The sequence below is a fragment of the Cavia porcellus genome, unplaced genomic scaffold, assembly GCF_034190915.1.
Source record: "Cavia porcellus strain 051 isolate PalLab524CR breed Dunkin Hartley unplaced genomic scaffold, mCavPor4.1 scaffold_10, whole genome shotgun sequence".
Classification (NCBI taxonomy): domain Eukaryota; kingdom Metazoa; phylum Chordata; class Mammalia; order Rodentia; family Caviidae; genus Cavia; species Cavia porcellus.
The window spans coordinates 73,083,874-73,110,542 of NW_026947493.1; the positions used below are offsets into that span (position 1 = coordinate 73,083,874).

The window sequence follows — 26,669 nt, forward strand, 5'->3', positions numbered from 1 at the left end:
TTAAGGATTTATAAATACATTTATTGGTGGTATTACGGAATGATGAATGCAGAAAACAGAATACAAAGAAATCTATACTTAAAAGGGAATATTAATCTTAAAAAACATATTTAATGTATCAATCAATTTGCATATTTGTTTAGACTTACAATGTAAAGTTAATTCCAAAGCTTTCATTCTGATCTTTTCTTTTGCTGTAATTTACATGGACTATGATTACTTTTGTTTGCACCTAACCTAAAAGCAAGACTCCATATGCTGATTACTGAAGCAGCCAGTTAACTGGGAATTTTAAACCAGCTCTGTAAGAGGATAAAGCCATTTGAAAGCAAGCCTCACAACCACACATATAAATACAAAGAAAATATCCAGAAGCAAAAGGATCAGGGATGTAGCAATTCTAGTCTAACTGCAATTTCTAAGTCTTGCAACAATTCAACTAGTGTTCATTGATATGCCTGTGTTTCAGAGTATAAATCTACCAGTTTTCAATATAATTTTCAGACTTCACTCAGTGGACAGTTATTAAGCCTTAATATTCTTTTATAATAACCTAAGAATATGATTTATACATTACAGAATCATTAACAAAAGGGGGCTTCTGCAGTGTAGTTTGGAGGCCAGACTTCAATTTTACGTAATGTTACCTTCCATAAAACGTTTGCGACACCAAGGACATTACTGTTGAGGGCCGTTAGTGTGGAAACACTCCATCCTTCCCAACTGCCACAGGATTACTGATCCTGTTGTTACACAAACTGTGACAGCCTCTAAGTAGACCATGCATTAAATAATTATAATACAACTGTGGCCACATGGCTAGCTTATGGAACTGATAATAAGCAGCACTACAGAACTGTAGTAACAGTTTACTATGGGGACTGTTTTTCCCTGCCAACTACTCAGTAGAAAAAGGGAACCTCTCAAATAAACACATGGGGCAAAGGAAAGTGAATAAAGTGAGTTTCTTTTTTTGCCTTTTTGAGACAGGGTCTGGCTATGCAGTTCAGGTTGGCCTTGAGCTCACTTTGTAGCCCAGGCTGGTCTTGAATTCCTAACGATCCTCAGCCTCAGCCTCCCGAGTGCTGGGATTACAGGGATGAGCCACCCCAGCCAGCTAAAGTGAACTTCTTAATGCTACTTCTTAGATAACTTTGTTAGCAGTTCATAAGGATCAAAATAGCCCTAAGACAATTACACATAAGATAAAATCAATCAGTTCTGGAGAAAGGACATCTCATTTTCACAAGTTTTGTTTGATTTATAACTAGACTTGAAAACATTTCAATTAAGTCAGCTTCTAACTACTAATTTGGCCTACAGAGTCTGAAAACATACTTCAAATTTTTAAGCCGAATGGTTTCGTTCCCCTCCCCGCAGAGACCATCGCAAAGGAATTGTTACAAAACTAAAAAAAAAAAAAAAAAACCACTAACAAAATCAAATCACACCAGAAGCCTGTGCTTCAGTCGATCCCATGTTTCTAGCAAGGAGGCCGCGCAGGCCCCTGGAGGAAGCCAGGCCGAGTCGGAGGCAGCCCGCAGTGTTCCCGACACAGCGGGACGGGTTTCACACGAGTCACAAACAAAAAGATAAAAATGCACAGCCCTCACTGCCTTGCACCGAGAAAGTGCTGAGAAACGGAGAAGCGACCCTGGGTGCCAGGAGGCAGGTCTCCAGCCGCCTCCCGGGAGCCCCTCTAATGCACCAGTTCCGGCTGGTTTTCCACGAAGGGCAGCACCCCGCTCACGTAGTAGGCAATGCCGAGAGACAGCAGCGCGATGACGAAGATCAGCAGCAAGACCCTCCAGAAGCCCAGATCCTCCACAAACTCCTGCCACGTGGTTCGAAAGCTGGAGAGGACGCCCTCGCCCTGCTGGAGGTTGGGATTGAGAAGAGAGTGGCTTTCCATAGCACTGGGAAGGGAAAGAGAGAAGCGGTGTGAAATGACGCGCTCCGTCCACTGCAAAGACGCAGAACAACGGGAGCTACCTTACGTGTTAGGTAGAGGAGGCCAAGCTGGAGATGCGCACTCCACCAGGAAACGGGCTGACGCAGATGCGCCACCCGCCTGTGTGCTGATTTATATATCCACAGGTACCTGACCTATTTTATTATCATTATTATGTTTGGTCTTTTCTTCTCGCTATGCAGTTCAGGTTGCCTTGGTCTCACTTTGTAGCCCAGGCTGCTCTCACACTTGCAATGATGCTCCTGCCTCAGCCTTCCAAGTGCTGGGATTCCAAGCCTGAGCCACCATGCCTGGTTCTTCTGATCTACTTTAGACCACACACCAATACGCTGGAATGATTATGCTTCTTGGATTGGAATCTAGTAAATTAAAAATCTTACTCATCAAATAGCTCAAGTGAGTTATTTCTATCAAGACACTAAATGAAAGCACTTCCACTTTTGAAGGTTAAAAATGAAAATTCATAAGCTGAGAATTCCCATTAATGAAAATAAGCAAAATGAGTAAGTTTTAAAAATCATTTATGTAACATGAAAGTTAAGTTTTTATTAATTAACTCGGTCATCTGACTAACGAAGGCATTCCCTGTTAGTACAATCCTCCAATCTCGGTGGACTGGGAATTTACTGGGAATTCTGAAGTCTCCTCTTGCTGGTGTCGGTTCTATCCTGTGCAGTAATACGGGAGTAGTGTGCTTCTCTACTGCACAAGGATGGATTCTAGCAGAAAGTGAGGGGGTGCAAACACTCTAAAAACACTGACTACAGCACCCCGACACCACTGGAGGGCAGCGTGATCACCAGAGAGAAAGCAGGATCCCTGCCTGCGGGACCAGGAGGGCTGCTCTGGGACAAACTGGCAGCCTGAGGGATTAGCACCCACCATTAGGTCACCACAGGCTATCATTCAGATTAAAGCCGCACAGACCATAATCACAGGGATCATCTATCTGCTGGTTGTAAAGGCTGGTTACTACCTTCCGAAAGGTCGTCAATGAAAGCAGCAGGAGGCAATATCCTGGAGTCTCATTTACTCTGAACTACGCACAAGCACACAGAGACTCGGCAGTTACTTTTGGCCCTACATCTTTGTTTTACTTCTTTCTTTCCTTTGAGACGTCTTCTTGCCACAGTGCCCAGGCCAGGCTTGAACGTCTGAGCCCGGTGCTGCTCCCTCCTCGGCCTCCTGAGTGCAGGGACACAGGTTTCCCTCCCCTGTCTCTTTCCCAGCATTTTACTTCCCTACCCTGAAATGACTTTCATAATCGCCCAGACTTGCCCAACTTCTCAGCCTTTCTTTCGTCCTTTTTGGAAATTCCATTCTTTTTTCTGACCCGAGCTTAACATTCTCAAGCGTGTGAGCATCTCCTTCCCTCAGCTCAGCTCTTACCTACTCTACTCCCTTGTACTGTCAGCACGGTGGGTGGGCGAGTGCACACATGCTATGTGGCAGGTAGCACTTTCTATGGAGAGGCTCTCAGTTGCCATCTGAAGCCACCAAGGACCTACACAGAGCTCAAAGTATCAAAACCCCGCACTTGAGAGTAAGGGGTGTAAAGTTTGCAAGGTACCACAGAAGAGCTGGTACTCAGTGATGCGCCCCTTAGACGTTTCATCTCAAGTACCTCTCGCTCTCAGCCGTCTGCATGGTCTCCAGTTTTGAGTGGGTGCCTCTGTTAAATCCTTTCACCTCTTGTTCTTCCAAAGATTCCAGCAATCGGATGACATCTTTATTCACGCCCCTGCGCTTTGCCAGAACTAAGGGGGTAGCACCTTGATGATTGCTAAAAAAAGAAAAGTTCATAAAATAAAGACCAGCACAACAGCTAAACTATACAGTGAGTGTCCACTTGTGCAGATCTTGTGAAGAAGGCATGAGACCAGCCGATTCAAAATGAAGCCTCCGAGCAGAGAGAGAAGTCAAGCTAGGAACTGAGGTCTAGTTACCCTACTTTTTTTGCTTTTTCCTTCTAAGGAAAAGGAAAAAGAATGTATAGGCAAAAGAGAGATAAATGCCAGTAAATAAAAGAGAGAGAACCTCTTGGAGATTAACTGGAAAAGTCAGTTCTAGTCTCCCTCTTATCCAGTATGTTTTATATGAAGAATATATATTTTAAAAAGTCTTATGAATTAAAAAAAAAAAGCTGCCTTTGGCTCACCCATCTGTTAACACTAACAGGACAGAACACACGTTGCACTGATGGCTACAGTAGGTCCCCACGACATCCTGTCCTGTTCGGACTCAGGGGCATCACAACAGAAAGCTCAGCAACAAGGAACTGTAATTTAAACCCCACGCTCAGTTTTAAGGCAGCCTGAGCCCTTTGCCACTCAAGATATGGGATAGTACTAACTCAGACAAGAGGCCTATGATTTCCTCCAACTTTTCAGTCTAAAAGAACACCGATCCTAGAGACTGTGAAGTTGGCAGCCCGTGTGACAGGTGCCACCTGAGCTTGGGAGTCAGTAGAATGAGGTTCAAATTCCCACTCTGTCTCTTACCAGCTATGTGACCTCTTGGACACCCACAAGTGTAAAATGAGGGTAACAAACTTCAGGAGCTATTCATTCGGAAGCTGAAACAAGCTAACTTAAGTAGACATGGTCCAACTCACAGATTTTCAACAAATGGTAGTTCTTTTTCCCTTGTCTTACACTACACAATTAATGAGCAGAAACTGACCACTACTTTCTCAGAAAAAAATTACAGTTTCTGCATAATCTAGAAGTTACCTTCTTGTTCCCTCACAAGATTTCACTGTCTCCAGTTCCTTTCTGAACTTGTCATTACAACTGATCAATGAAGAAAAAAAAAAAAATCAAGACTTCAAGATTACAGCATTGGTTGAGGGTAAATGGGAAGAAACGCTTAGCCTTGGAAAACCACAAAAAACTTACCAAATATCAATTTTGAGTCCATTGGAAACTAAAAACTGGATGGTGTCCACGTGGCCACAGAGGTGCAGGGCTGTGTTTCCTTGATAGTCTGTGGCCAGCAGGTCAGCACCAAATTTATGCAACAGCTGGCAGATGTCTACGTTCCCGCGGGCTGCCGCGAGGTGCAGGCCGGTCCTCCCCCTGCTGTCGCGGATGTTTGGGTCAAAGCCACTCTCCAAAAGCCGCTTGGAATAGTTAAAGTCCCCATCAATACAGGCTTGCAGCAAGGGCACATTAGTCTGGGAAGAATCGTTTACAAAAACATAGGACATCTCTCTGATGGGGCTGGTGGGAGACCCCTGCAATGAAATACGGGATGTGTGAGATTTGATGGAGCCCATTAAACCCAGACAACAAAGTCAATGGCAAAAGCATGATTTCTTACCCCTCTCTGTCTCTTGTCTATAACACACTGCCTCACCAAACGGAAATAATAATGAAATTATTAACTATATCTTATTTCCATTAACATATTTTATTTTCTTCACATCTGTTGGACTAAAATTACAACTGAATTACTATAAAGCTGTATTTGCTTTTCATCATGTAAAAAGATTAACAGAGATTTTTAAAGGTAAGCAAGATATAATGGCTTAACATTAACTACACTGTCAGAAGACACATAACGTGATCTTCAAATATCAAAGAAATATATATATATATGTGCATGTATGAATGCTACTGCTGGTACGTTTTTATTTTCACACAAAGTAATTAACTGTCTTTCATGTATTTGCTTTTTCTTTGAGTTATTCTGTATGGTAAATAAGCAAAGTTGCCTGCAGGGATGGGAATAAAAAGATAACTGATAGTTGTGTTTATAGCACAGGTTTCAAATTTTCATTAAAAATGTTAAGGAAAATAAAAAACAATTTAAAAATTGGAAATGTCATGAAATCTATGTAGATTACCCTTTTTTAAAATATATATAACCCCTCTTCTGCTAAACCTTTTTCCTCTCAACACACACTTTTGCCCAGTTTGCACTGTCTGAAGACAAAGAGGAGGCGGAGCCTGTCTGTCTGGGAAGAGAGCAGGAACCAGCGGCCAGGCAGCAGAGTCGCCCAGGGTGCTCCGCCCTGACTCCCAGCCTGTCTCAGTACTTCCCTGCCTGCATCCTCAGGACAGTCTGTCTTTCCCTTGGTTCATTAAAGCAAGATTGTCAAAAGAAACTTTACGAGGTTACCTGTAGAGAAAATAATCAAAACAAACTAGAAAAGCAGATGATGCTGATGGAGCTGGCTCTTAGTGTGAGGTTACAAAAGGCTCCGCTCACACAGCTTTTCAGATGAAGTCCTTCCTTCTGAAACACCAGCAGAAGCGGCTGCCCAGCCAGGGGACTCAGGAGAGCGGAACACAGGGCTGCTGAGCTGGGTGGGATTCCTGTCCTCCTCAGGCCCCTCATAGCTCAGTCACTCCCGTCTCCAACCCTGGGCTGCAAATCAAGTGCTTTTTCAAAAAGTACTATGTTCTGGCTATATCACACCAGGGCTCTGCTGCCACCCTGGGGTCTGGGGAGGGGACCTGAGCATGGACCAAGGACCTGTTCGGGCCAGGCATCTGCTACAGGGTTTTAATGAATTTTACCTGGTCTTTCTAACAACTCCATGCTAGAGTTTATTTTCTTTGCATTTCAGTGAGTCACTGTAGGATTTTAAGCCAAGTAAATGGCAGTCATATAAGGACATGGCAGGGAGGTGGGGCACCCTGGAGAGGGACACATAACATACAAAAACCCAGTGGACATGAAGGAGGAGCAGGAGCCAATAGGGGTAACTCCAAAACAGGAAAAAAATCTGCTTATGATTAAGAATTATGGAGGTCAAGATGAAAAAACACAACAAAAAAGCCCCTCCACAAAACCTTCAAAGTATAATAGCCATGATTTAAAAAAAAATAATTCTATGAGAATTTACTCACTAAAATAATCAAGAACAACTCTGAGGTTAATCTCTCCCTTCCCCTGTATAGTACTCACTGAACTGGGTTATAAAAATGATCCAAAGTTTATCACAAATCTTTGTAAAATAAAATACCACATATCGAGTGGTTTTTCAGAAAGTATTATGTTTTGGCTAAGTTTTGTAAGGATTCTGAAAAACAATCTCTTTGGTGTTTTGATCCAAACGCAGTAAGAATTCTTGCTGGCAGACTGCGAGTCTTCTGAAAGTTGGCGCAGGGAAAATACAAGCCTTTACTGGCTCCTCCTAGGTGAGAGGAAGGCTGGTGACTTCTGTCAATTTCTCCCTCCTTCAGAAACGGCTCACCTCACCCCTGCTTACTAAGCCCTGTGACGGTGGCGCTGTGCATCCTGATACAGAACTGAATCTGCATGATCGCAAGGCCTCAGGCCCCTGCGGGTTTCACATCCTGTGCAGGCGTCCCCAGCAGAAAGTACTCACGGAGGCCGGAGGCTCTGAGCTGTCCTCCAGGGGTCACTCACTGTGTCTGAATTCTTAAGCAGGTTCCACAAAAATGTTCGGCGATGTCTCAGCAAGGATCTATGATCAATACAGAAAGTTCAGTTACAGGAGGGTGTGGCGTGAGAAGGGACACGCTGTTCTCTCTGGCTGTTCTCTCACTTTCCGACAGGCACGGGGCTGGGGAGTTCTCCAGAAAACCCTCGCGCAGAAAAGGGAGGCCGGAGGGAAGAAGGCGGTGAGCGGCGGAACGGAGGGCTCAAGGAGCTGCTCGCCCTCCTGCTCGGGGCTGCGAGCAGCAAGCAGGGCCTGCAGAGGGAGTCAAAGTGTGCGCCAGCAGGAAGGCACCAGCCAGGCTCTGAGATGTACTCCGCCTTAGTCCTGACCCTCAGAATGCTTTATTTCTCTCGCTGTAAGTGGAAGCCGGGCCCAGATCGGTCCACAAAAGCGCCTGCATTTTATTTGTGGTGCGAGGCCGGAACCCAGGACCTTGCACATGCGAGATCAGGGCTCTACCACGGAGCCCCATCCCTGCTCCCACAGGAGCGATTCGGAAATAAAATGCACTCCTAAAACAGAGGATAAGCCGCATTTAAACCAAACAGGAGATTTAAGAAAAAGTATTTCTAATCTTCCTTGAATGCTAGTATTTAAATCTCTTCCTGAGATTACACTCCATCTTCTTTTCAGGGTGGAAGGAAATCTGGCTCAAACCTAGCTGCGGTCGGTCCTTCCAGCCCACCACCCCCCGCTGGCTCCTGAACCGGATGCTGCCCCACGCCCTCCCCGGTGGGTGCTGGGCCCACCAGGGAAGCTCCTCTGTGCGCTCCGGGAGACCATGAGAGCGACCATGGAGAGGGGGGGTCAAGAGCACAGTGTGAACAACAACCAGAACATCAGCTAAACAAACACCGAGCAGAGGCCGGAACCTGCCATGCTGAGAGGAGGAATAGGAGTCCAAAGCCTAACTCAGGATCAGGCTGAAATAATGCTGGCCTCTCCCTGGTCATTCACGTTCGTTTTTACCAAGTTATCTTTCAATAAATTGTGTAGAGAAATAACATCATGTAGTGAGGATTCATTCGCAATAGGTAGGTCAGGTTGTGACATAAAGGCCATCAGTGTCATGATGACATCCTGGGTGTGTGGGCCATTCCCATGGCAATGTCAGTAAACACCACGGAAGTCCTCCACCCTCACCCATTTCCTAGTGATCTGTGATTACATAACAGCGATTTTGACAAACTCTGTCCCTGGGCACTGCACTGTGATTTTTTTGGACTAGTAACTGAATTCATTCGAAGTCCAGCACTTTCCCTATCTCACTTTAACCACAATTAATGCCTCTCTCTAGTATAAGACTTTGCTTCAAATTTCAATGTTAAAATACTGCCAGGGCTTTATCCTAAAGGTAGCAGCATTCACGTTGTAAGTCTGCTTTCACTTGGAAGTGAAATGATAGGCCATGTAGTTTGCCCCCAAGCAATCCTAATGCTCCCTTAATCTACAAGTAAGGTAATTCTTCTGCCATTTTCTTCGGCTATGCCAAGACCTGAAAACCAATCCACTTGGTCAAATTACGTATTTATTTGTGATTCCATTAATTCATAGAAGTGCATTAGACTGAATTACTAAGAGCCAGTCAAGAGAACTTCTGCGGCTCCACCTGAACCTTAAACTGGAGATCCCTAACAGTTTTCCTGACAAGTCCTAACTTGTATCCAACGGATAAAAAAGGTGACAGATTCTTAAACTTTTCATTTTGCATTCACTGTAGCCTCGCATGTGGGAAATAATACAGAGGCCCTGCACATCCTTTACCCCGTCCTCCCCAGTGACAAATGAGGCCACGTCACAACCAGGAAAAGGACGTGACAGAGACAAGACGCAGTGTTGCCATCACCGTGAGGCTCTCGTGCGCTGCTCTCCTGTGGCTGTACCACTCCCTGCCCGTGTGCAGGCCGTGTACCACTCCAAGCCCGTGGAAGGCACTCTGTCTTTCATTTCCAATTCTCTCATTTCAGGAATGTGGCACAAATGGACCACACAGTACGTGAAGTCTTGTGGGACTGGCCTTGTTCACGCTGGAGACTCATGCAGACTGCTGAGAAGAGGAAGCTTGTCCCTTCTTATCACCGAGTAGCATCCTAAGCCACGTACAGTACATAACACCATTTAACAGTCAACCTCTTGAAGGACACGTTTTCTCCAATTTCGGCTATTATGTTAAGGTTTCTACAAACATTTCTATATATATTTTTATGTATCTAAATCTTCATTTTTCTAGGATAATGGTTAAGAGTGCAACTAGTAGGTTGTATGAAGCCCTAAATCTTTATAGATTTTTGACTAAAAGGCTATTGGACCAGAACGTATCTGTCTTCCTCAATGCAAAAAGGAAGGCAAGGTCATTGCTAGAGTCATTTGTCTGGGTTTCATAAATTCAGGTGGGGCCATAATTTGTATGTCTCACTGCTGGGTGACTGTGAACCCATCAGTGGTATATGCATATATCTCATCAAGCAGCATGGGTCAGTCCCTTTGGGTGATCTGTACCGCCCAGGCATGTACCACTGGTGCTCAAGCAGGAACATGTTAAAGTTATTTATGGAAGCACTTGTGGAACCAAGCAGTGGGCAAGACACAGGTGAGTGCCTTCAAGTTTAACAAAGGGACCACTTAAGAGTATCACCACCTTCACATTAGAGGCACTACTAAGTATGTGAGCAGGGAGCTAGTAGCTCTCAAAGTTCACCAAGCTGAGTTAGTTCCCCTCTGAGTGGATGTAAGAGCGAAGCATCATGAAGGCTGCTTTTAGAGGTGGGAAAGAGATGTGATACAATCTGTCTTCTGAGAAGGACTACGCCTGGTGACAGTGCAGACAGCCTCTCCCCTGCTGGAGGTGGTCAAAGAGCTCGGCTGCTCCACCCAGGGTATGAGTAGAGGGCACTGCCCGGGTCCTAACCTCGGCACAGCCACTCACCAGCCTCACAGTACTTAAGCCACTGTCCTTCTGAGGCTGAGGACAGTGCCGCAGCACTAAAGAAAGCTTGCACAGATCATCAGCCCCTTGGTAATAGAGCGGCTCCCACTTATGGGGTGACATCTAGTGGAAAAGCAAGATCTCCAGGAAAAAAAAAAAAAAGGGAGAACTGATTCCTGGCTAAGAAGCCCCACAGTGTGGTACCAGGAACAGCCCATAGTGGAAGAAGGCAAGCCCCAGAAAGCACGCTGGTTGTTACCCAGGGCCCGGGACTGGTTCCGAGGAAGACATGTTAGCACTGTTAGAGCAGAGGCGAGTCTCGGAGATCTGCTGCACCTGACACAACTCCTCACTCCTGTTTGGTGGCGACCTCTGACAGCGGCCACCAAGGCATTCTTCCTCTGGGGCAGGCGATCCCCTACAGCTCAGCAACAAGTGCTCCTGACCAAACAGTGCTCACTAGACCCAGACAGCAAACCACCAAGCAGGCCTGGGGGGAGCCTGTGAGTCACTGACCTGATGGTAAGTTCTAGTGTTCTCTTTTTATATCTCAAACTCCAGTCCCATATTCTTAGGTCAGTCTACAAAACTCTAAGATCATATTCCTGATGTGAGGAACTAACGAACAGAAGACATTCTATTTTAACTAAATCAGTCTTCTATCTCCAATATCAACAACCACACATAGTATATTGATTTACTTTTCATTTTGAAAGGTCACTGGAAAGGCAAGACTAAGTGTACATTTTTGGTCCAAATGGACTGACTACATTATTCCTATACAGCAATTTTAATCAGAGATCAAAGCATCAGACACTTTAGCAAAGTGGAAGAAAAAATGGCATAGAGACTATGAGGTCTTAATGCCAGCATTTTCCAGTGTCCAAGGAAAGCTTACATGCAATGGAGAAACACTCTAGCATATAGAAAGGGAAGTTATTTGTAGGAAAATCTTATGCACAGCTTACGTACCAGCTCCACAAGGAATATAAATGTGTACGGTAAAGTTATTAATAAAAACTTTAAAGTATGAGATAAAAAGCACTAAAACTGATGAAATAAATGACATATCACAAATGGAGCCCCCAATCTGTATTCTCTATCTTTTAGTCATTCTTATTCTTTTAGAAGACTATGGTTTACTGTTAAATGAAATAAGTCAGACACACAAGTATAAATACCACAGAATTTCTCTGGTATGAGAAACCGAAAGTGTAAATAAGGACCAAAATATATATTAGGTATTGTGAAATAGGAAAAAAAAATGTTCAAATGGGAGGGAAACAAAGGAGGAAGAGGGGGAAAGGAGAAGAAAGTAACAAAAAAATAAGAAGAAAAGTTGGAAACAAAGCTACTGTAAATGGGGAGGGGAGGAGGGGTTGGAGGGAGCACAGGGAAGTGGAGAAAAAAGAACCACGTTATATCACGTGCAGGCACAGATTCTCTACGATGAATGTGATCATTATGAATATCTAAAATGCACCAATAAAATCTGATTGAAGAGAAAAACCAAAAATACGAACAAAAGAATACGGTTGTTCCAACACATACAATGACCTCAAAGAAGCGTGAAACAGGAACTTCCAGAGCGGTCGTTAAACCCTACACAGTGGTACTTCTGAAATGGCTATTCTTGAAAGCCAGCCTGAGGAGCTGGGGTATAGCTCAGTGGTTCAGCGCTTGCCTTCCATGCACAAGGTCCTGGTTCCATCCCTGTCACACTGTAAACCAAACCAAACCAACCCCCACCCCAGGCCCTAAGCTCTACACAAACTCATAGCTGCTGGGCAAGGCAGCAATGTCTACCAGGACTCTAGCTGCAGCTCTTCAGCGTGCTCATCTGCAGCAGTGGAGTCTCTGGCCACACTTCTGCAAAAGACAGGGCGCACGTGGGGCTACAGGATTTCCAACATGACACGCATTTTCTATGAAGTTACCAAGATAATCAGAGAACACAGTTCACGTAACACTTAGCTGCTTAATCACAACTGCCCTAAAGTTCCTGCCAGAACAGGTGTGTAGAAGGCAAGAAGTTGGTGACACGTGGCACTCACTCTGTCACACACAGTTCTTAGGACTGCACATGGCTGGCACATAAATGTTCCTTCAAATCTAGACAAAGGGGATCCGCTAATCCTCCCTCCTTCCCTCCCTCGCGGTCACGGGAGTTTACAGGAACACTCTTTGTTATGATTAATTCTACATCTCACTGTACATATTTTTACACTGTAAACAGACAGGAATAAAGAGAAAATAAAAGCCCCAACCAGAAGTCACTACTGCGCTACACTGGTGGTATGGTGCTCCACGTTTTTCTTTTTCATACATGAATGCGTGTATTTAATTCTTACCACATGCACCAGTGTTATAGCATCCTTCTGGGTTACCGTGCTCTGTAACAACCCCTAAAGGGCAAAGAATAGTCTACTCCTCAGATATACCATCATTTTCTTATTAAATTTCTTAGCACATGAAAAAGGAATGTGTCCTGTATTTTTCTTGTTACATAGGTTCAAATTCACAAATATTTTAAGCAAATCAAAAGGTAGCGAGCCTAAGAGAATTCTAAGATGATCTTGAAACCCTGACTATTACGTGGGTTCTTAGGCAATGCGTTGGACAGGGGAACGGTGAGGCACAGCGGGCAGCGCTCAGAGCGTTCCCGGCACCTCGGGGCTGCGGCTCCCCTAAGCCGGCTCTGCCTACCCCACAGCCACGGCTCGGGATTAGAGCTCATCCCAAAGTACACTGGATTTAACATCTTCATTTACCTATTTTTTAAAATACTGCATTAGAAGGGCCTGCGGAGTAAATTCCTACTAATCATGTGGGGTAGGATTGCACTTCTAAACCTTGAGTTCTCTGTCCTAGGTTAGTCAAAATATGCAATGTTTGCGTTGGAGTCTCAAAAAGGGAAAGGGGCCCCTCCTCTCTAAAAGCACAGTAACGGAAGTACATTTAAAGAGGTGCTGAGATGCCTTGCCTTTCAGGATCTCCTGGGACTATGAGAACATCAAAAGGAAGATGTGTTTAAGCAGAATTTCTGCATTAGACTTCCATGGGTACAAAACATTAAAAGCTCAAAAACAGTACTTTTTCATAGATCTATGTCTACCACGAATAGATTTTCATTGTGTATCTAAATCTATGGAGAGTTCATATTTTGCTAATATTTTAGTTAAATTTCGTTGTGGCTATGATTTCTAATTTCTTGATTTCCTCATTGTGAAGCTACTCCTTACTTCCTAATTAAATTTCATTAATACAGTAAAGCGTGTTTTGAAATGTGTAAATTATTGAATCATATTTTTAAAAAGCTTCTCACTGTATTTAAGTTCATATATTAAAAGTAGGTTAATCAGTTATTATTTAGTAAATGCTCTTGGCAAACTGAGCTCATTGAAAAGAGAAAAGCACATTGTTTGCATATCTGCTATTACTACACAAAGAACTGCTTATCGCATTTGAGATACAAGTAGTTGATAGGCACTAATCTGTATTACAGACACTGTCTTTCCTGGGTTAGCTGATCCAATACTTACTGAACTCCTATAAGTGTTACCATTACCCCCAACGCATGAGTGGAAAAACCAAGTCACTAAGTTTGTTTCCTAAGATTTTTTTTAACATAACAAATCAGTAAGCATTTTCATCAGAGATTACATAAGGGAAATTCCTAGCTTAGTGTACACATCACAAATTAACTCCTTATAATCATTTAACAATGAATTTATTTTTAAATTACAGAAAAATAGTAGCTATCTAGAAGTGTTTCTCACATTATAGGAAACGATCTAGCACATATATTTTGAAGTTATTCTCTGTAATCATCCCATAAAGAGCAAGCTGTTTTAAAGTATGGGAAAACAACAGGAAGATACTTTGGAAATCTTTTCTAAGTTATAGAAAGTGACTAAATCCCAGGAGATATTATTCTCAAATATTTCTTACTGGATGAGATAACAAGAAAAGCCTTACCTCAATTTTTCTTTCTCTGTTAGGAAATGAAAAAACCAAAATCAAAGGATTTTAAAAAATTTCTGGTGCTATTTACACTATCAAAGTTTAGCTACAATTTAACTTTTAGAAACTACTTGGGCTTAAAATAAATCAAAATTAACTATTTACAAAACCATCACTGGCTACTTTGGATATTTTATTTTATTCTTACACCCTCAGTGTTTTCCAGGATGTATCATTTTGTCGTGTTTAAAATTCTTAGCAAAGAACTCCAAGTCTCCAGTTTGTAATATATAAATATAAAGTAAATAAATTAAATGAGCACTGGGAGGTCAGCTGGAAATCTTTCAGGCAAACGCTTACTCTATAATGAAGTTATGGATGTTTTTCTAAACTTGCATTTTCCCAGCTTAGCGCTTTAACCACCGGCCTAACAGCGCCACCTTGTGGCCTCCCTTGTCCTCCAGCTCAGCGTCAGCATCCTCAGCAGGAATAAAGCAAGAGGAGCTGCTCGGAAATTCACTTCATTTCAGCATTGTACCATCCATAATTCTAACTATGAACCTGTGAAAATTCAGAGCTTGAACAAAGTTAAATTTTCCTTTTAAAAAATGTTTACCAAGGAAATTAATCCATGTGATTTCTGCCATATTCCAAAACCTAAACCTCAAAAATATGTGTAAATGTTAATAGCAACATTATTCATTTTTTTCAATGTCATTTCAAAATATAAGAATACAACTTTTGCAAAAATAGTTATTTTCTAAATATGTAACAAAATTTAAACCAGACTTCAGTTTGAAGGCAGGAGATTAACCATATTTTTAGGAAAAAAATCTATTTCCAGGGTCACCTAACACAATCACTTATTTTATACAAGTATGGATACCATGTTAATCATCTCTGTCACTGTGACAAAACACCTGGGATAAACTTACGGCTAATGGTTTCAGGGGTTACTCTATGGGCTGGCTTGCCGTCTCTGGGCCTGGCGTGAGGTCACCACCACGGCTGAAGGACGTGGCACAGCATAGCTGCCCACCTCGGGGCAGCGTCCAAATTACACACGTTAGCGATTCACCTCCAAGACCCAACTCTCCAATCGGCCTCCTTCCCAACTTCCTACCACATGCCAACTGGGCCCCTAGATGGGGACCGAGCCTTTGACACACGGCCAGCAGAGTACACTCCACATGCAAAGCGTAACAGATCTGAGAACCAGGGAGCTGTAACTTTATAGGCTACTCCTGTTGCCACCCTTTCCTCCCTCCCGGTTTCTACGATTATCACGACTCACGGTAGAAATACAAAGTACGTCTCCTTCAAAACAGTAATTTGCTTTTCTAAATTCTATGGTGCTCTTGCCCTTTCCATACCCTAGTATGTACAGATGGGTGCTAGAACGTGCTGCATCTTCCAGGCATCCCTTCTAGCTACACATGCTGACAAGGGCCCTCCTCCCCAGGTTACATCACCCCAAGGAGGATTCAGACTTCTCTGAGATGCGGCCTGATGGGACGGTGAAGCTATGCACATTATTGTACTTTACAATTACATTTAAGTAAATCCTTAAAATTCAGGAACTCTTTACATAATCTTATTACACCTACAACCCCAAACTTTAGGGACCCTTGTAAATAACGAGGGTGCAAAATAGAAAACAACTGTAAAGTTAACGAAGGAACCAACTTGACTAAACAATCTTTTACAATGGCAGGTGGACACAAAATGACCAAGAAATGGGATGATGGTTCACGGAGTTTTAGATGCTTCCTTTTTCTCCTCAATGGCAGGTGGACACAAAATGACCAAGAAATGGGATGATGGTTCCTTTTTCTCCTCATTGGATGTAAGACTTTAAAATGAGACTTTTGCTGAGAAGAGAGTAAGTGGCCTAATAAACAAGACAGCTAAACCCAGCACTTGGGAGGCTAAGCAGGATTGTTGCAAGTTCAAGACCAGCCTGGGCTACAAGGTGAGCTCAAGGCCAGTCTGAACTGCACAGTGAGACCCTATCTCAAAAAGACAAACAAACAAAAAACAAGAGAGCTGAGGAGAGATTGAGGTTTTAAAAGGACATCTTTGGCTCTTTTTCTGCTTTGAGCTGGGGTAAGCTATTTAGGGGAGACATCTTTTGATACTAGAGAAAAGAAAAAGTAGGAAGTATATGCTTTGAAATGGCTCTAAGACCAAGAAGAAAAAACTCACAGGTTTCCTAGACCAGATTAGAGGAAGACCGGTAGAGCTGTGTTTTGAGGCTGAAGCTCTTATGCTGCCTGTTAGGGGCGTGAAGTAGAAATGCATTCTCCAACACTGCAGAATCAGCAGGTCCTGGCTCCTCCAGAGAACAGTAATTCTGAGTGAAAGATCAACGAAGTACACTTTTCCTCCTAACGGACACGCGGCCCTCAGCCTCTCCTACTGCGATGGCCGTTCTGTGAGTTGGCACAGTTTACATCTAAGGTCAGGACGGTGGTGGGAATCGTTTAGAAGTAGGAACAGAGGCCCAGAGTGTTCTTACAGACTGCTCAGAGACGCACCCGGCCACCCTCACTGAGGAGGAAAAGATGGAGCGGTTAGTGACGAGGGAGCTCGCTGTGGCAGCTCCGTCCATGGTTCTTTTAGATTTGCTGCTTTTTGGGGAAAATCTTTTCAATAAATCATTTTTTGGGGGGTTCAGAACACTGCCAGTTAAAACCCGTTGTTTTGGCAAATGAAACCTCATTTCCTTCAAGTTCTTATTTTTAAGCTCTCAAAACTATTTAAAACTTTGCCACTTGCTTTTTGCCACATCCTAAGGAGAGTAAGATTCATACATTCATAAATGCCTTCCTTTTAAAAAAAAGTTCTGTGTGGCCTCTAATAAGGCACAACAAACCATAAAACTTACGAATTCTTTTTAAGTCTGAACAATTGTTACTTTGAACTTCTGTTCTGGTATTTAAGAACCACATTGTTAAGAAAAGATAATTGCCATAGAAAGTCATTCTTTAAAATGCTATCAAAAGGACTCCTTCACAGACCGAAGAATTACTCATTTTTCAATACATGGAACAAATTATATGTTCAGAATTCACATGCTTTGGATTTAACAAGTGATAGGTCAGAGGAAATGTTTAGCAGCTTAAATGGTAGAGAAGTATAAGGACACAGATAAAGCTTAAAGACAAGCTTTCAGACTCAAGGAGACTATTACCTTTACCACTGATATTCCAGCCTACTTCTTTCAGAGATAACTAAGTTAAATAGATCTAAAATCCACAATGCCCTTCCATACCACTTCACTCTTCTCTGGCCCAGATGTTAGCCTGTCACTAGTTTACTGGATGGTTTTCGGTATGGAACTTAGCAGTTACAAAACAGGAAGCCAGGAGTCCCGTCCACTTCCGGCTGTCAGTATGTCCTGCTCCACGGACTCTGGCTGCCCTCTGCTGACGTCTGGATACTGGGAACTTGGTTCTGCCATCCAGGGCTTGGGATCGTCTAGCTCTTCCACTCCCTGACACCTCCTGGAAATTCCTCCTCTCACCTGTCCCTAGGCCCCACTTTTGGTCCCCCAAACAGGAGGAATTCTGTCTACACGTCACCTAGTGTGACAGATCACTGAAATTATACAACACGAAGCTTTCAGGTTGGTTTCTTTTACTTAGGAATACACCTTCAAGTTTCTTCTATTTTTTAGAGCTCATTTTTCTTTAGCGGTGAATTAATAGTACACTGGGTGTATCTGTTTATTCATTTACCCACTGAAGGATATCTTGGTTATTTCTAAGCTTTGTCATTTTGAAAAAGCGGCCACAAACATTTGTGTGCAGGTTTGTGTGGATGTGTTTTTTAACTCTTTTGGGTAAAACAAGGACTCACTCCCGGATCCTATGGTACAAATTATGTTTGGTTTTGTAAGAAACCACCAAACCTTTTTCCAAAGTGGCCGCATCGCTTGGCGTGCCCAGCAGAGGAGTCCCGTTTAACTTGCATTTTCTTTGCAGCTCAATGTGAAGCATCTTTTCATACACTTACCATTCCTGCATTTCTCTTGTAAAGTGTTAAATTCACTCGCTTATTTTTCTATCGGGCTGACTTACTGTTCAGTTTTAGGAATTCTTTATATATTTTTAGTAATAGCACTTGTTCAGATTTTTATTTTGTAAATATTTTCTCCCCATCTGTGGTTTGTCTTTTCATTCTCTACCTTGCCTTAGCAAAAACCATTATTTTAATGAAGCTCAGCTTATCAATTCTTTAACAATTCTTCTGTGTCTTTTGTGATATATTCAAGAAGTCACTATCAAGCCCATGGTCTATAATTTTTTTTGCTTTATTAAGCTTGTGTGTTGCAATGTTGGTATAACTGCTTCTCAGTTCTAGGAATCTCTGCTTGATTCTTGAAGATTTGCTACATACATCATCATATTATCTGCAAACAAAAAATGGTTTTATTTCTTTCTCCTCAGTATTTACACTTTTTACTTCTTTGTCTTGCCTTGCTGCACTAGCTAGGACTTCAGACATTGATTTTCTCACCATTCTGACTAACTGTAGGCTTTTTGTAAATACGCTTTACTAAGTTGAGAAAAATTCCTTTTATTCCAAGTTTACTGAGAAGTTTCTTGCTTTTTATCATGAATTAACATTAGACCTGTTAATTGCTTCTTTTGCATTTGAAGATACCAGCTGAGTTTTCTTCTTTAGCCTGCTGATGTGAGTAACCACATTCATGGACTTTGGACTTTCAAACCTGAACTGGCTGGCAGACCTTCAGTTGTTGGTGCATAATTCTTAAACATATCCGGATCTCGCTAAAGATCTGTGCATGTACATAAGCAACACTGTCTTGTGCTTTTCTTAATATCTTTCTCTGGTTTTAGCATTCGAATAATACCATCCTCGTAGAGTGAATTAAACATTTCCGCTGCTTCTAGCTCTGAAAGAGGCTGCAGAGTACTGGTGTAACTTCTTAAATGTTAGACAGAATTCAGCAGTGAAGCCATTTGGGCTTGGTACTGTTTTAATACTTTTTTTTTTTAGACAGGGCCTCACTACAAGTTCAAGATGATCTGGACTATGCCCCAGGCTGGCCTCAAACGTGCAGCGATCTTCCTGCCTCAGCCTCCCAAGTACTGGGATTACAGGTGTGTGCCACCATACCTAGCTTGGTATTATCTTAGGTTAATTTTTATTTTGTTTGTTTGACAGATGTGGCCCAATTCAAACAGTCTATTTCTCCTTGTGTGAATTTTGATAAGATTATACCTTTCAAGGAACCAGTCCATTCATGTAGGTTATGACTCCTATCAGCACAGTTATTCACAGTACTCTTTTAACACCCACTGGCTCTGTAGTAATGTCTTTTTAGGTCTGATATTAGTAATTTGTATACTTTCTTTTCAAAAAAACAGCTTTTGGTTTCACTGACTACACTGATTTTTAATTTTCAAATTTTTTGATTTCTACTCTAATTCTTATAATTTCCTTTCCTCTGTTTACTTTGGATTTTACTATTGTTTTCTAGTTTAAGGTAAAAATTTAATTATTGATCTTATATCTTTCTTTTCTACTATCATCAATTTCCCTCTAAGTATTGCTTTTGCTATATGCTACAGACTTCTAAGTTGTTTCCATTTTCATTTAGTACAAAATATTTATTGATTTCCCTAAAGGCTTCTCTCTGAGCCATGTTACTTCCTCTGCAAGCCTCAATTTGAGAACTCAGCTATTTTTCTATTATTGATTTCTAACTCAATTCCTTAGTGGACTGAGTGCAGGTAGTATTATTTATATTTTGTTAAGGCCCGTTTCGTGGTCAAGGGTGTGGTGAATCTACCTTGGTGAGAGTTCCACGTAACCTTGAGAAGAGTGTGCATTTTGTGTTCTGGATGAAGTCAACCAGATAGACGGCAACTCTACTCAGTTAATGACGCTGCTAAGTTTAAGTATGTCCTTAATGATTTTCTTCTGCTAAATCTATTTCTGGTGAATTGCTGAAGTTTCCAACGAGAATAATACTTTCACCTGTTTATCCTTGCTATCATACCAAACTTTTTGCTTCTTTCATTTTGATGCTGTTTGGGGGCGCATGTATCTTAGACTGTTAGGTTTCCTGAAGAAATGTTATATTATGTACCATCTCTCTTTATCCTTGATAACTTTCTTTGCTCTGAAGTCTGCTCTATCTGAAATTTATATGGCTAGTATAGTTTTTTTTTTTTTTTTTAAGTCAATATATGTATCTTTCTTCATCAGTTGAGTGTTTGTTTTTAGTACTGGGGATCGAACTCACGACCTCAGGAATACCAGGCAGGCGTCTGGGCCAGTGAGCTAAATCCCTGGCTGTGTCTCATGTTCTACCAACTGAGCTAAGCCAGGCAGACTCCATCAGTTTTGATTTGAGTCAAAAATGTCTCCCAAAAGGCTTGTGTGTTCACAGATAGGGTTTTTGGAAGGTGATCAGATCATGGTGACACAAACCTCAACCATGGATTAACAAAACCACGGGTGCTCACTGCTGAGGGTGAGCGGGGGCACAGCCAGGGGAAGATGGAAACTGGCAGGGTGGTGAGGGGCTCTGAAGGGTACGCCTCGTCCTGAATTCCTTCTCTCGCTACTTCTTGTCGCCATGAGATGAACAGCTCCACCGTGACTTTTCTGCATTGGAGCCAGTAGACCAGGGACAGAAATCATGAGCTAAAGGAGTTTTCAAGTTGTGTATGTCAGGTATTTTCTCAGCAAGAAAAAGATGAACCATCCATTTACTTTTCATCTATATGTGAAATCAGCTTTAAAATGTATCTATGGTGGACAACATATAACAGTTGTTTTATTATTTTTTTGATTGAGACATATACTATCTATCTATCTATCTATCTATCTATCTATATATATCTGTGTGGTACAGTATAGTTTTGGCTCATATATACACGGAAGCATTCATGCTTTTTCACAATCTCTACGTTAGACCACTGATATTTAAAATACTCAAGGTGTAGTTGGGTTAATCAGCTCACATATTCATTACTGTTTTTATACTTACTACCCTTACTCTTTGCTTCTAATTTTGTCATCTTTCTCTGCCTTTTGGGATTCTAATTGAAAACTGTTTTTTTCCACTTTATTTGCTTTTTTTTTAGCATATCAAGTATTTCTCTAAAATTTTTTTGACTTTCTAAACTTTTGTGAACAGATTTTTGTGCAAATTTTTCTGGCTGCTGAAAAATCTGTTAAATACAGGCAACATAATAGGATTCTAATTCTACATCTTCTGGTTCCTTCATCTTCAAATGTTCCATCTCTTCTTTAGGATCTCCCTCTCGTTCTCATTACTTCTTTATTTTTGCAAAAACTGTAATTTTATGGATAATGAACTTTAATTTTTGTGTTAAATAAAAATTTCCACTTTCATCTATTAATTTTGAGAAGATTATATAAATTAATTACGGTATTTCTAATTCTGAAATATGCTTGGAAAATCTCGAGTTTAGAATTCTTTTGTAATAAAAGTTTTGTTATGATAATTTATCTTCTTGAAATTATAGAAATAGAACACTTTTAAGCAAACATGCACATCCCTAAGATATACATATTTGAGTTTTTAAAAATATGCAACTTCAACAGATACATCAAAAATATTTAAAAAGAGTATTAAGTACCAGAACATCAGAGTGCTGAGAACCTGTATTGCCATTATTAACACTAGATACAAAGTAGCCACACGGGTAGCGCATAGCTGTAATTCCAGCACTCCGGAGGCTGAGGCAGGAAAATCACTGAATTCAAAAGTCAGCCTGGGCTACATAGCGAGTTCAAGATCAGCCTGAATTATATAACAAGATCCTATCTCACAAAACAACAAAAGCTGTATGTGGTTACAGCTACTGTACAGGACAATGTAGCTCTAACACATACCTTATTTGTGTGTCTGTGTTTGTTTCAGTTGTTGTGTTCCAACAGTCTACAGGTGTGGTGGATTGACAGCTGGTAGGCGACTTGTAGCACACTGCTTACTGAATCACCGTGGTGCTGGGTGTGGAGGGCTCACCTGAGCCAGCATACAAAGGAGCCCTGGAGAGGAAGAAGTGGTGGTGCTGGTTCTCCTGCTGCCGTGGGTTCTCCTGGAGGAGCTGTGAGCTTCTTTCCTAATACAGACTTTGCTGTTTTCATCGTCAGAGGAGCTTGGCACCTTGCTGTCACTGAGAATGACTGCGGTTCACTTTTGGGGAGCTCTGCTTCCCAAAAGCAGAGCACTGCTTCGCGGTTGCAGAGGGGATGTTGTGTGCTGCAAGTCTCCAGGAGAAGCCTGTCACACTAGCTTCCTGATACGAACTCGGCTGTTACTATAATCAGGGACCTTGCTGTCACAGAGACGGCTATGCGGCTTCTTGGGGGAGCTTGGTCCTTACTCTGAGCATTGCTTCCTGGCTCCAGTGCAGATCCCTTAGCCTGCTGGCGCAGATCCTTCATCCCGCTGGCACAATTTCCTAGTTTCCACTGCTGACCTTTGGGCCTGCCGAGGGCAGATCCGTGAAACAGACTTGTGAGAGACATTGTCACGGGCTCTAGGTTTTTAGCTGGACTCATGTAGGACGTCACCATGGGATCCAGACTCTCAGCTGGATTCTTTGGGTCTTTAGTGTATGGCCAGATTTCTGTAGTTTTTTTGTTTGACTCTTTGGGTGACTATTATAAAGTAACACTATAAATTATTATTTTTTGTTTGTTTTGTTTTTTTATCAGTACCGGGGATCGAACTCATAACCATGCACTTGCAAGGCAGGTGCTTATGCCGTTGAGCTAAATCCTCAGCTCCCATTACTATAAATTATGTGTCCTGTATTAAACTGTTTTCCTTGCAAACCCTGTTGCAATACCAACCTGTCTTAGTTACTTGTGTTTTATAATAGTCCTTGGTACCTTGTCTGGCAAATCTCTCCTGTTCTTCAAAATCATCTCATCTACAATTTGCCATTTTCAATTGCATTTAGACACTAGGATTACCTTGTCATGTGTCACATAAACCCTATAGAAATTTTTGTTTGCTACACTGAATCATCCCACCCTATAATACAAACATATGGATATTCTGTGCTATCTTTTAATATTTTTTATAACTTTTCCCATGAAAGTACTAGACATTTTTAAACTTTTATTTTTAAGTAAGCTGTGGCTTTTTTATCTGCTACAACTGGTGTTTTTAAAAAAAATCGATTTTAAATGAATGCACTTGCATTGATTTCATATTAGCAACCTTATTGAATGCTTTACTAGTTCTAAGAATACAGCTAGAGGTTTCTAGAATTTTCTAAGGACATTACAGTGCTTACAGTGTAGTACAGTGTAGGAATTCTAAAATATGCCCACAAATTCTTTAATGCTTCTCTTTAAGTGGCAGAACTTAAATCTCTTCCCCGTCTGGGCTGGATTTGCTAACTCATACCTAGCAGACAGATTAATTATACATAGCTACTTGATGACCCAGTCCAGGTTTAGCTGCTAAATAACTTATCATTTACTGTAGACATGATTACAGTGCTTTCAAATAATTTCTGTATGAAAGGTTTACAACTAATTTTCCTATACTTGCAATTTTCAGTTATACTTGGAAGAATCTTCTTTATTCTCTCTTGAAGCTTTATCTGTTTTTTTGTTTTGTTTTGTTTTTTCCTTCACTTCTGTTGTGAAAATGCTTATGCAAGATAACCCGTAACCTTCCTGCGGCTGACACAGCAGGCATCTCCCATCTCCTAGCCCCTTTGTTGCCTGGCTTGTGGTATCCGTGAGAGGAACACGGCTGGTCACTTTCTCCCTGGAGCTCTCTCTCACACTCACTTTTCCCTTCTCCTTTTGACAGATTCTCCTCCTCAGCCTTCTCTGGGTCTTAATCATACTACTTTCTGAACACAGAAAGCCCCAAACATGGCTTCCTTGAACTCTGGCCTCTCAGAACCCCAAAACATATTGGGCCCCCCGAAACTACACCATTTCCTGCCCCAGTGCCTCCTCACCCTCTATCCCAATGTCCCCTCACCCCAGCCTCGGCAGCTCCATGGACAGCGTCAGGCCCAAGCCACAAGCCTAGTTTGGGTGTCCACTGGGGGTCTTAGAACTCAGCCCGTGTGAACAAGGGTGACCTCAGCACCTCTATCACTGCCACCTTGGCCAAGCCACCATCATTTCATCACCCTGCTCAGGGGTCTCTGTTTCAATCTTTGCTCTCACAGTCCATTCTGGACACAGCAACAACAGTGATTCTTAGAAAAACTGTCAGACCCCCCCATTCCTCTGCTCAGCTCCCTCTGGCCCCCTTTCATCTCCCTTTCATTTGGGGTCAAAGCGTTCGCCAGTCTTTACCCATCAGGTCTCTCTTTCTCCCTCCCCTCCTCTGCTCAAATCCACTGGGTTCCCGCAAGTTCCCCTTAGTCAACAAGGTTCCCAGTTGTGCACTTGCCTGGTCCTCCCCCGATGACCTTGGGCTGTCACCCACTCCTCAAGACGGTGTTCTCCGTCCCGTTCCTCATTTCTGGCTGCATCAGGCACTTCTCATTCCCCTTCGCCGCTGTTCTTTTCATCTTTGCTACCATAACAGGATGTATTTTAACTCTTAAAAGTTACTGTGCTGAGTGTCCCCACCATCCTCCAGTGAGATGTTAGGTCCACGTGGACAAAGATTTTTGTTTTGGTCACTGATGTTTCCCTGTTGGTTGGAACAGCACCCGCCCAGGGAAAGTAGTGTGCATATATATTTGCTGTGTGAAGACTGAACATGCAAACTGTTAAATCTGGTGTTAAATTCCATAAGAGCTGGCATACTCATCATCCCAATGCCTTTCCTACAGCCCATACAATATTAACTTACTATTCTGGAAGAATCCTGGCTCTTTGACACTGCTCACAACTCTGCAAAAGTAAAGTGAGCTCACAGTTTAGCTCACAAGTAATGATGCATGCATGTTACAACCAACCACACTCGTCTCTCCTTCAAATCAAACTGTACTGGAGTAATAAGGACGTCAGTACAAGTTTAACTTACAATCTTTAGCAAAAAATTTTTTGGCATTAAATTCCTTTCAAACTAAAAAGCAGCTGGTATGGGTCTCTTGTATATAGCCCTGAACATTAAGTCTGAGAGCAATCAACTCAGGCTACAAATCAAATTAAAAAACAAAAGTTGCACAGAACACTTCCGTGTTTGGGTAAAGTAGCAAGGACACTGCTGTTAGAGAAATGAGGCTCAAATCCCAATTGTCCTCTGCCTCCCTACTGACCTTGCACAAGTTAATTTTGACTGACCTTGGAAAAATTAATCTCTGTGCCTCCGTTTCCCTTTCTGCAAGCTGGAAACAGTGCCTGATAGAGCTGCTGCAATAATTAAATTAAGGTTGGAAGATTTAAACCACCTGGCACAATGTATGAACACAAAGCAAGCTCTAAAATTGACATTCCTGTGATATAAAAATCACCCCTCACACAGTTCTTCAACAAGGATCTGGATACTGCTTATTTTTTGAAGATTAAGACGTATTACTGTTAAATGGTTGGCTTTGTTCTGTTGTTTTTTGAGATTCTCAGGCAATGCAGTTCACGCTGCTGTCAAACTCGCAAAAATCCTCCTGCCTCAGCCTCTCGAGTGCAGCGAGCACGAGAATGCCGCTACAGTGTCTGGCAAATATTTTGTATATTTGACCTCATCATGTTTCAAAGCCAATTCTGAACATCGCGCGGAGCTTGCTAATGAAGAAAAGCCTTTTTGTCGGAGATAGTGGTGAAAAAGAGAAGCGATGTGCGTCTGTGCAACGCACGTTCACGGAGCACCTGCGAGGCCTCACTGCAAGGTGTACGACCCCGCCTCCCACCCGGGGCTCCCGCTGGCACCCGGACTCCCGACGACCCCAGGTTCCCGCCCGCGGGGCCCAGGGCGACCGCGCCCCGGCAGCCACCAGCCCCGGCCTCGCCGCCCGCGCGGCCCGCGAGGACGCCCCTCGGCCCCGCTGTCCCCGGGACCCGGCTCTGCGAGCCTTTAGGGTCTGCACTGTGGCTCCCGCTCAGCTGCTGCCCACGGCCCCGGCCCAGGTACCTGCGACCCAAACAGCGGCGGCAGCAGAAGCAGCACCTTCGGGCAGTGGCGGCGGCGGCGGCGGCGGCGGCGGCGACGGCAGGAGCTGGAGGGGCCGATCACAGAGGCGCGCGGAGCCCCCGGCCAGAGCGGCCTCGCGCTGCAGCGGTCGGTGCGCCCCCTGCAGATGGGAGGTCCGCACAGCGGCTCGGCCGGCTGCGAAGGAGACCAAGTACTCAAAGTAAAGCAGGAAGCCAGCCCGGCAGAGGTTCACCGGTCTTTGCTCCGGCAGCACTTTGCGCTTTTCACCTCCTCTTCTACACGCCCATCCTAACCCCTTTCCGCCAAATGG

At 42.8% G+C, this 26,669-nt stretch overlaps 1 protein-coding gene across 1 annotated transcript; it reads right to left on the reverse strand.

Moving 5' to 3' along the window:
* On the reverse strand, window positions 1–26,487 carry Ankrd46 (ankyrin repeat domain 46). Its single transcript, XM_003479862.5, has 5 exons — window positions 26,339–26,487; window positions 7,311–7,409; window positions 4,870–5,207; window positions 3,597–3,755; window positions 1–1,916 (listed from the first exon to the last, which is right to left on the reverse strand). The coding sequence occupies exons 3-5, from the start codon at window positions 5,178–5,180 to the stop codon at window positions 1,700–1,702; spliced, it is 687 nt and encodes a 228-aa protein (XP_003479910.1). The 5' UTR covers window positions 5,181–5,207; window positions 7,311–7,409; window positions 26,339–26,487; the 3' UTR covers window positions 1–1,699.
* Between the last annotated feature and the right edge of the window lie 182 nt (window positions 26,488–26,669).

Coding starts and splice junctions, on each gene's coding strand:
- Ankrd46 (XM_003479862.5), bottom strand. CDS start 5,180: ATGTCCTATGTTTTTGTAAACGATTCTTCCCAGACTAATGTGCCCTTG. Junction 3,756..4,869: donor GGACTCAAAATTGATATTTG/GTAAGTTTTTTG, acceptor TTCTTTTTTTAG/CAATCATCAAGGTGCTACCC. Junction 1,917..3,596: donor CAGACGGCTGAGAGCGAGAG/GTACTTGAGATG, acceptor TTCCCTTCCCAG/TGCTATGGAAAGCCACTCTC.